Here is an 11,086-nt window from a genome sequence, read left to right as displayed (position 1 = left end):
TTAGCTTTATTGATAACTAGGAAACGTGCCCGTGCGTTGCACCGGGAGAAAAACAGTTTTGTTGCAGCACCGGTGACAGTTGGTTGGCACGCGGAGGTGATAACATAGGTGAGCGCCGCCATCATGACACCGAGCTTATCCTTCACGCAGGTACTCTTTCCACGTTGTACATCGGTCTACCCGTTGACTTTTTGATGGCTATAGTTATCACCCAAGGTAGCTCTAGCAGGGGCAGAGCAAAAGATACAAACTGTTTTATCAATTTTCTAGTAACATTAAGTCAGTTTCTATAGTCTTCTTAGTACCATATCACAAAAAGAGATGATACAGAGGAGATATAGACATGCATGGAAGCTATAGACATTCGTTCTCTCTCAAAGAAAACACGCGTGCATGGAGCTAAGTTAGCACCTTGCCCGATCAATCAGCAGATTGACAAAATATTGGCCGGGAGGTTATTACATGCAGCCCTCGTGTAACCGCCGCGACCTCCGTCGTGACATAGAAGGTACTTTATTGTATTCGCCGAGAGGTTATTACATGCAGCCCTCCTGTAAACGCCGCGACCTCCGTCGTAACATAGAAGGTACTTTATGGTTCTTGTTCAGGCGGCGATAATAATAAAGGAGCTAAGGTTTCTGCCAAAATTTTCGTCCAACTTTTTGTAGGACTATTTTACCCTCCCACTAAAATACATAATACGAGGTATTGACATCGTACCGATTCGCTTGGACTGACCCGCCTCTTCCTCCACCAGCCGCTTTGCCCTCCAAATTCCCTTGCCAGCTTATCATGGCCTTGCACCGGCACCACCAGCAGGTCACATCGTGCCCCTGCCCACGGCCACGAGCTCGAGTGCTCGACCATGCCGTGCGACGGTGTCGACGGGCGACCGGCCGGAAGTAGGAGAGGCGAGGAATGGAAGCAGAGAGAGGAGGCGCTCGGGTTGGGGAGCGAAGAATGGAGCTGTTGATGGGCCATCTCATATTCTGTAAGTGTTGATGCGGGCGCTCTCAGGAAGCGCTTGGTCGACGCCAGGTTTTTCCTGGCCTTCCTGTGGGCCGTCTTCGTTTCCGCGCTGCACACGCCAAGCGCTGGGTTGCCTCTGCCCGCTCCTCTTCGTGCCGAGGTAGTTCCGCGTGGCCCGCTTCTCACGGCGATTGTTCTGTCTTCTAATTCTTCCCCATGCAACAATCCACACCTTTAATCATGCAACCAACCAATCTCTGCACATATAAATCCATGACATAATCTTCAAACCAACCAGCGATGCTGCTACTTAATGATTTCCTTTGGTGATATCCTGGTCAAATTGAACGTATATAAACCGGTAGGATTCCGTGTAAACGAGCAAGGTGGGACTAATACGTGAGTTGTACTACCTATTGTACAGTCAAAACCAGCCGAGTAAGGCTCGTTAATTTTTGGTTCGTTCACCAGGCCCGTACTATGTGGCCGGCCCATGGCACATCGATGCCCTCTTTTTTCTCTATCTCTATTCTCATTCTTATCCTTGCCGTCCCTGACCTCCAGTCTCGGTCTGTCCTTACTTTCCCCTTTCTCTGTTCTCGAGTGTTTGCGGGTGCTGAGGCAAATCTCCTGGAGGAAATAGCTACATAGCTAATGGTTGATTTCGTTCGGCTGCGAGGCACGTCAGAATCAAATCGCTAATAATTGAGTGCGGGCGGCTGATGGAAGCTGTTCTCGGTCGTAATGGACTTATCCGAGAAGCTAATTCTCTGTGCGCCGAGGGGGCCGACCGCTTGCTGGTCCAAATCCCCTCTCGCCTACACTCCATCTCGCCGCCCGCTCCGCGCTCCCCTGCCGCCTGGACCACCACTTCTGGTGCCTCTAGCGTCCGCCGCCGCCGCCGACCGCTTGCTGGTCCAACGAATCCCCTCTCGCCTACACTCCAGCTAGCCGACCGCTCTACTATTGACCAGTTTCGGGTCGTGGAATGGCGCACGTCAAGCTCGGTGGAGTTCAGAGGCTGCGTTCGCAGGGGTCCTCACACGCGCGGAGAAATCAATCCGGCGGGCGGATGAGAGGATCGTTCCGGAAGCGGAGGCCCGAAGGAATAAAACGAGCGAACCGGTACAATGGCAATATTATGTGGTTTGGTGGGAGGGCAAAACCGTTCAAAAAAAAGTTGGACGAAAATTTTGGCAGAAACCTTAGCTCATTTATTATTAGATATATAGATTAAACACATTTATATCGTCTATCAAAAGCGGTAAAATAAAACTAAGGATCATCGTTCCAGGTACAAGAAATAGAATTGATAAAACTATTCCTATTGATCTCGCGAGCGACCGAATTAGCTTCCCTAAGGCAATGTATGAACTCCATAAGGCAATGTAAAACCCGTGACCGAATTAGCTTCCCTAAGGCAATGTAAAACCCGATGTCAGGATGGATCAATTATAGAAGATTTCTGCTGATGACATAGAGGAGAACCGACATCCTGCTGATCATGGAGCAATCATAGATGATACTTCCATGGCAGGGGGCTAATCAGGCTGATTACTTGGCTGCTGACCACCAGTTGGTCAAAGTAAAAAAAAACTTTATAAAATTTGGAAAAATGTACAGTGAAAAGTATCATCATTTTTACCATTGTTAGAACAATCATAAAGACAAATTGATAGTACTTGAATAGTGTTATTTAGGCTTTTGTCTTTTTGCGACACAATTTATGTTGGACCTGTCTTTTTTGTTTATTTATGTTTATTTCGAGTTTGGTCATGAAAATTTCAGAGATGGTAAACACACGTTTTGTGAACATGCGCAATTGATTTTGAAATATTTAGAAACTTATAAATTTGAATTTTGACAAGTGTTATCGTGGTATCACTTAAAGGGTTGTATCATGTGATACTTTCCCCCATTGAATACTCTGTCATTGCAATGCAATGCGAGAAAACCTTTGTCTGATGAACCGTGAATGCTCTCTGATGCAAACGTACATATTTGCCATGGTTCAAAGTTGCAAAAGTGTCGATGCCCTTAAAGACCCTAGAACCCTAGTTTGACCATAGTTTCTCAGCTCGGATCATGGCCCCTCTCTACCATAGTTATTCCGCTGCACATTTCAATTGTCACATGAAAAGTTTGCACTTATGATCCAAGGTTCGCTGTACCGTAATACGAGAAGCAGCAACGAGAACTCGGGCCTAATTACTTTGAGCCGCAGCCAAAGATGCAAATCAAAGTTCGGGCTGCTCATGTGTCGGCACACAATCACGGATAAAAACTCCATACAATCTACGGTACACAGTCAGGATATAAAACTCCACTAGAAATAAAAGCACAGGATACAAAACACACACACACGCATGCCACATATACTACCATGTAGCCCCTACAGTAGGTTTCTCGACGACGAGATTCGCCCCATCTCCAAACCAGTACCTGTATAGTACATATGAGCAGATCATTCGCAACATGGTTATTGTATGTTGCTTCTTAGTGTAGTAACTGTGTCTTGCTAGGTAATACGTACCCTGAGAAGAATCACCGTCCCTCGGACGAGGGGACTCGCGTGCCTTGCCTCCCCGATGCTTCTTGCACAAACAGTAGACGATCAATAGGCCGACCACAACGGCCCCGACTGCTATGGCGATGATGGCCCCTGATCCTAGCGTGCTCACCGGCTTCTTGCTGCCGTCGCTTCTACCGGGGGGCGCAGGGGGAGCAGGTACATCCTCGTAGCAAGGACCTGGAGAAATGTTCATATTAACACAGGATGGAGAAGAAGAACAAGGTAAAGTTTACGTAGTGTACTCGTAGAAGATAGATAAGCATACCGCTGCAGTCACCCAGTGTCGGCGTGGGCATAGGCCATGCCCCGACCATGGACGCATCCTTGCCGCGGCAAGAACGGTAGACGGAAGGGAGATCGAACGGGATAGCCCGTGTCATCATGAACTTGCATAGACAGCAGATGCCTCTGTCTAGCTCAGAGGAAGGGAACAAGTCGACCGCGTACAGGAGCCCGTCGCAGCACGACGGAGTAGGGGACTGCGGCGAGTCTTGGCACGAGACCACCGCGAGGCTGATAAAGTCAAGCTGGCATGTGTGCGTCGACGTCGTCGGCGAGGTTGCCAAAAATGGCGCCGACACAAGGCAAAGGAACACGGGCAGGAGAAGACGAGCCATGTTCTCTGAAGAGGGTACGAGTTAAGTCAGCAAGAGTAGAAAGTTTCAGCGACCAACATTTATCCTTTGTCAAAAATATCTAGTTCACTAGTACAAAGAATCATTGGTAAGCAAGAATGCAGCACCTATCCAGATCATTATATTCAACTTGCAACTTGGCTTGATTGAACAAGAAATTTTGAAGAGAATCCAAGATCAACTTGCAACTTGTTTTGTGCTCTAGCGGTCTTACCTAGTACTCTTTGATCGGGACTCTTGTTCCAACGTCCAAGCTTTTCCCCTAGCTTTTCTTCAGACGCAGGCTGCACTGCAGTTACAAGAGATTGAAGGACAAGATAAGCATTCCAAAAAAGAAGAAGAAATGCTACATCGAAGTGGAAATAGGAAATACAGAGCAGGGGAGCTCACACTGCAAGTTCTTGCGTTGTGTACTTCTTGTGGCTGTTCTTGCATTGCTCTCGTGGTCGTCTTTTATACAGCGGCGTGAGCAGCAGACACAGTAAATACAATAGGATGCAATGAATAACGTAGATCTTTCAGTGGACAAGGGGTAGGTGCTAAATGAAGTGACATCTTCGTCCTTCGAGCTGCAGGAGGGAGCATTGTTGCTCACTACATCACGCTTCCTCCACATTGCGACTCTGGGTCGTAGTTAAAAGGAAGAAGCCCTGTATAGGCAGTGCACGCCGTGTGGCAGGTACGTCAGCGCGGCACCATGACGATCTGTACACCGGAGAGAGGCTCCTTCGTACAGCGTGTATGAAGGCGAGGAGAGAGGGAGCAAGAAACATCAGTAGAGTTGTTCAATCATCGCCTTTCGTACCTCCGCACAACGGTCGAGAGAGCATTTGGAACCTTAAAGAATCGCTTCAAAACTCTTTCCTGCAAGCCGTTCTTTCAATACAAAGTGCAAGTCAAGATTGTCATAGCATATTTTTCCATAGAAGGAATATATTAATACCGTGAAAATATCAATTACACCCAACGAGCAGTGGCGAAGGACGGAAAAAAATTGAGGTCAGCGAAATTTTAAACGTAAAAAAAATGACGCAAAAGAATAAATTGTCTCGACACATTAATAATTTATATGATGGTAAGCATAGTTACTCGGTACTATGGTAATAGCAACATATTCAAATATAAATATAACCTACAAAAGTACCGATAATGAAACTTTAATGTTGTCTAGAAGTTTTAGGTAATGGTAAAGCTTTACATTTATTTTGAAAATATTTTTTAATTTCACGAAGATCAAGACTTTCGAATATTCCCTCGCTCGATGTAGCACACCATTAAATTATTAAGCCCACCATCTGCCATCTTATTGCGCAACTCGGTCTTCATAATGAAATGCATTAGTAGTTTGTTTTTGTTACGGAGCTCACAATTCACAAACTTAAAGTTTTAAACTTCGGCAAATTGACGAAAACTTTTACAATTGTACCCCCCCCTTAGGCGTGTGATATAGAGGAGGAGCGTGCTGCCTGGCTGGGGGGGGGGAGTCGAAGGGATCTCGTCGGGCAGGGCACGAGCATCCAGCGGCGCAGTGAAACGATCAAAGACGAGTCCTGGTCTCCCGAGCGAAAGTTACGTCTGGCGTGACTTGCCTCGAAGATGAAGAGACGAAACTGACTCTGCACTCACGATCGCTGGTCCTTTTCACGAGCGAAAGAATCACATGACATAGACAGTTCATTTCCGTCCACCACGCCGGCCCAGCTAGCAGAAGCCCAGTTTGGTTGCCTACGTGATTGTTCTCCTCCTGCCGGCCCAACTCATCTTTTTCTTTTGTTTTCCCTTCAAAAACTGTACAAAACTAATAGTATATTCACATATGCATATATATACTCGATTTTTTGCCAAAAATCAAGGTAGGGCAAGTGCCATACCTTGCCCAAAGGGGAGCTCCGCCCCTGCCAACGAGTGCCCTAATGGCAATACAGATGCACACAATAAAAAAGAATTACATAAAAAATGTTCCGCTACAATGATCTATAGCAGCGGACCAAACACCACCAAGACAGAACCAGAAATCCATCTTCTCCAAAAGAGACGTCTCCAAGAAGGAAACGCTGCACAAGAACAACATCATTGTCCTGATCATAGATCATAGGTTTTCATCCTGGAGAAAGCCCGCACTCACAAAACAATGCTTTCAATAAGGTCATTGTCGTAGGGGCGTCACGGCAGATGCCATGGGTAGGCTGAAGATAGGGGCCGATGGACACCTGAAGATCTGCGGAAGGAAGATGCACTAAGAAGCACACACCGAAGAAAACAACGATCTACCCAAGTTCCGGGCCCTTGTGAAGAGGTAAAACCCCTACTCCTACTTGTCTTTATAATCTCGAGATGGAATACCAGATCACGACATGCTGGCAGCAGAAATGTCTCCATCTTCACACAAGAGGGACCCTAGGACCGCCACATTTATTCATTCGAACAGTAGTCCCCTAACCACCAGCTAGTTACCAGCAAGCAGAAGGAGCAGGCCGACCCAGACGAGCCCAAAGGTGAGCCCTAAATCGGCTCTCGCACCGATGACCGAACGAGATCTAACCCTAGGACGATGCCATGGAGGATTGAGCTGCCGTGGACACCACCATGCGCGCCGCCTCAGCCTCCGATGTGCCTCGCTGCCGTGCGTCGTTGGGCGCCGCACTAGACGAGCGCCATTGCCCCACGCCGAGGACTCCACTTGCACAACCTTGTCCACCCTCCCGCGCCAAGGAAGATTGACGGATGCGCCATCCCTGCTCTTCATCTTCGACAGTCAGGCGTGGCTGCCACCGCTGGCGGCGGTAGCAGCCGGCGAGGAGGAGAAGGCCTTGGTCGTTAGGGTTTGCGTCGGAACCTCCCACGCGTGAGCGGCCTGGGAGGGAAAGTTCGGGAGCGAACCACAAACATAATTAGTTACGAACCCACAAAACAAAATACTAGGCACATATGATTGAACACTAATACACACAAATGGCAGGTTAACTACTTTCATGCACGCACAAAATCCTTTTTAGTACCCATCTCAACCAAAATATTATCATAATTGTTAGATACTTAGTTAGCTTTAAGACTACAGATGATCTGCTTCCACTTCGTGCCGGTAGTGGAAGCCATGGGGTGAGGGAGACAGGGGGATGAACACATGAGAGGTTTTTTTTGTGCTGCCCTGAACTTTAGCTTCTTTTCTTGATCTTCTTTTTATTCATAGGAAATGGGAAAACGTGACCGTGTCATTCCAAGATCCGAGCTTCGTGCTAGACGATCTAAGACTAATAAGTCTGTGGGGAACAAGTGGCAACCTCCAACGAGCTAAAAACTCCAACCGAAAACGGCTCTAACTGATGAAACTGAAGTGTCGAAAACATGTGACACTTGGTGAAAATTCAGAAAACAAAACTACGGAGATCAAGAGAGAGACAGGGTTTTAAGCCAACACTGTTGCCGGTTCACTATATTGAACCATTTAAAAGTTTTATAAATAGAATTCAGCAGAGTAGTTGATAGATCATCACAGCAATAACCGACGTAGTAGAGCGCGCATATCAATCTAGTCCTTTTTATTTTTTCTCATTTCCCTCCTCTTCGCTGGAGTTGCTGTCATCGTCGCCTTGTGTTTCCTCTTTGTCGTCCGTCCCAACAAGTGCTTTGGCCAAAGCTTCCTCCTTTGCTTGTTTGAGTGCCTTGATCAGCTTACGTAGGCAGGCGTCTACATCTCTGTTTTTCGACTTGGGCATGAGGTTCTCGGCCACGTCGGCAGGTGACATGTCGACCTCCCCAAGAAGCTGCCGGATTTCATGGAAAAGCTCGTGGTCGGCGATGTGCAGGTAGTTCTTGGCGAGCACTTTGAAGGACTCGAAGCAAGCGTATGACATCTCGATGTGCGAATCCATCCTGCCCCGTCGAATGAGCGCCGGGTCAAGCTTCTCCTTGTGGTTGGTTGTGAACACGATGATCCGCTCGCCGCCGCAGGTGGACCAAAGCCCATCGATGAAGTTAAGCAGCCCCGACAGCGTCACCTTGCTATCTTCATCCTCACGGCCGCCTGCTGGCGTCGGCAGGGTCGTCTTCTTTTTCTTGCTGCCCTTGTCCTTCTTCTCCCTGGTTTTGCGTTTGCCGGTGAGATCGATGGAGCAGTCGATGTCCTCGACCACGATGATGGACTTGCCTGTCGTCTCTATGAAGATCCTGCGTAGCTCGGTGTTGTTCTTCACCGCCGTCAGCTCGAGGTCGTAGATATCGTAATCGAGATAGTTGGCCATGGCGGCGATCATGGTGGATTTGCCCGTGCCGGGTGGCCCGAACAGCAGGTAGCCGCGCTTCCACGCCTTGCCGACGGAGGCGTAGTAGTCCTTTCCGTCGCGGAACATGTCGAGGTCGTCGATTATGGCCTGCTTCTTGCCGGGGTCCATGCCGAGCGTGGCGTAGGTGGAGGGGTACTCGAGCTTGACGTGGCTCCACGTGCGGCCATAGTAGCCGGACCAGAGGCTGCTGGGGTTGTTGGTGAAGAGGCGGCGCTGGCGGTTCCGCACGATGGCGGCTCGGCCCTCGGCGAGGACGTGCGGTAGGTAGAGAGCGTCGACGAGACCGCGGTGGCGGTAGTGGAAGGTGAGGCAGTACATGCGGCGAGCCTCTTCCCTGGCGGACCAGCTGATGATGTTGCTGCGGGGGAGCATCTTGGTCTTGCGCCACCAGAGCTTGGCGCCGCGGAACTGGTCGACCACCTCCTCGTGGTCGTCGACGGCCACGCGCAAGCGATCGCTGCCGGGAGCGTGGTCTGCTCGGAGGCGGCGGGCGCTGGAGGCGCAGGTGGCGCTGAGGTATGCCTCCGTGGAAACGTAGGCCTCGCTGCGGCTGAAGGAATCGGGGATGTGCTCATCGATGGAGATGGTGACATAGGGCGACATAGCCGTGTGTAAACGGCGGGCGAGGGTGGTTAGGTAGTCCTCGAGCTGAGCGGGGACGTACTGCTGCACCATGGACCAGAGGAAGATGAGGCTGGCCACCGCCGACCACAACCCGGCCCAACCGTATCGGTGGACGTGGGCGTCGCCGCCGATCGTCTCCATACGCGCGGTGCTGTGTAAGTCTGTATCCGGTACTGTTATGATGTTCTGCATTTCACTGAACATAGCTCAGGCGTCTTTCTGATGACTTGATTTATAGCAGCAATAAATTTCCCTTTTTCTCTCAAAAAAAATAAAAAATAACACACGTTTTCTTTCCGAATCCCCTCCCTGGCAATCGCTCGCTCGAGCGATCGGTTTCTGTCGGCGCGGAGCGCTCGCGCGAAAGCGCGACTCAATTCCCTTTGTATCATGTAGTGTTTTAATTACGTTCACACATGTTCACACTAACAACTTGTATTACTACTTTGCAAGTTGCATGCACCGTTCACACTGCATGCATGCACATGCACAGAGCATCTCATGGATTTGCATTTAATGAGCCAACTTTTCAGCGCTCTTTCATAAGTTGTTGCATGCGTACACATAGCATCTCACTCTTTTTCTTCAGCACGAGGCGGACTCTCAATTCTCTTTTTGCAATTCCCTTTTGGGTTTTTTTTTTCGTACGGTAATTCATATTTAATGGGGTCCTTTTGCAATTCCCTTTTTCGGGCCAGTGGTTTTTAAGGGGGAAAATAACGGGTGGGAAGATCCACTTGCAACTCAAATGAACTACCACTTGCTACTCAAATTAATTACTGTTTTAAGTTGTAAGCTAACAAAAGTTGCTACAAAAATTCTTAATGAAAATTACTTTTTAGGGTTGCTAGGTATTTATATTTACCATTGATAAATAACGGGGCACCGGGTTGATAACTTATAAACTAAAAAGAGTCGCCAAAATATTCAAAATAAAATTAGATTTTTTGGGTTGGTAGTTATTTATATTTACTGTTGATAAATAACAGGACACCGGGTTGATAGCTTCTAAACTAAAAAAAAATCGCTAAACTATTTCAAATAAAATTAACTTTTGGGGTTGATAATTTTATATATTTACCGTTGATCACTCAAGTACTGAGGGTTGATTATTCAGATAGAGAGGGTTGATAAATTTTAGCCCGAAAAAAATTTTCTCGAAACATATCAACATGGGTGCTAGTTTTGAAGATCTCGTCGAGACGGATTTATTGGTGAAAGCGAATCTTAATTTGGAGTTGTCGTTTGAAAGTTAAAACGTTTTGAATTTACAAATTTGGAAAAGATTCCGCTGACATCAGCATATTCGTCTATTTGTGCATGCATGCAGAACTTTCCCTCAATAGCCTACACCAGGTTGATAATTTTATACATTCACCGTTGATCACTCAAGTACGGAGGGGTTGATTATTCAGATAGAGAGGGTTGATAACTTTTAGTGCGAAAAAAAGTTTCTCGAAACATATCAACATGGGTGCTAGTTTTGAAGATCTCGCCGCGACGGATTTATTGGTGAAACCGAATCTTAATTTGAAGTTGTCGTTTGAAAGTTAAAATATTTTGAATTTTCAAATTTGGAAAAGATTTCGCTGACATCAGCGGATTCGTCTTTTTGTGCATGCATGGAGAACTTTCCCTCAATAGCCTGCACCAGATTGATAATTTTATATATTTACCGTTGATCACTCAAGTACGGAGGGGTTGATTATTCAGATAGAGAGGGTTGATAACTTTTAGCCGGAAAATAAGTTTGTCGAAACATATCAACATGGGTGCTAGTTTTGAAGATCTCGTCGAGACGGATTTGATTGTGAAAACGGATCTTAAATCGGAGTTGTTGTTTGAGAGATAAAACATTTTAAAATTTCGAATATGATAAGTTTTAACATGGACGTGAGTCAGAGAAAGGAGAAGAAAGAGGTTTGCTCACGTAACCCAAAAAAGCTGTCCGAAAGTGATCGCTAAGCAAGTTTTGAGCGAACGACCGCCAGCTAGGGTCGCCC

The 11,086-nt window shown here is 47.4% G+C and overlaps 1 protein-coding gene across 1 annotated transcript; it reads right to left on the bottom strand.

Annotated features, from left to right (window-relative positions):
• Window positions 1-7,715: 7,715 nt before the first annotated feature.
• Window positions 7,716-9,224, bottom strand: LOC124694602 (AAA-ATPase ASD, mitochondrial-like). Its single transcript, XM_047227568.1, has one exon. The coding sequence runs from the start codon at window positions 9,222-9,224 to the stop codon at window positions 7,716-7,718; it is 1,509 nt and encodes a 502-aa protein (XP_047083524.1).
• Window positions 9,225-11,086: the final 1,862 nt, after the last annotated feature.

The sequence above is a fragment of the Lolium rigidum genome, chromosome 3 (assembly GCF_022539505.1).
Source record: "Lolium rigidum isolate FL_2022 chromosome 3, APGP_CSIRO_Lrig_0.1, whole genome shotgun sequence".
Lineage (NCBI taxonomy): Eukaryota > Viridiplantae > Streptophyta > Magnoliopsida > Poales > Poaceae > Lolium > Lolium rigidum.
Note: the sequence above shows the minus strand (reverse complement) of the source record. Positions and strands in the feature narration are given on the sequence as shown.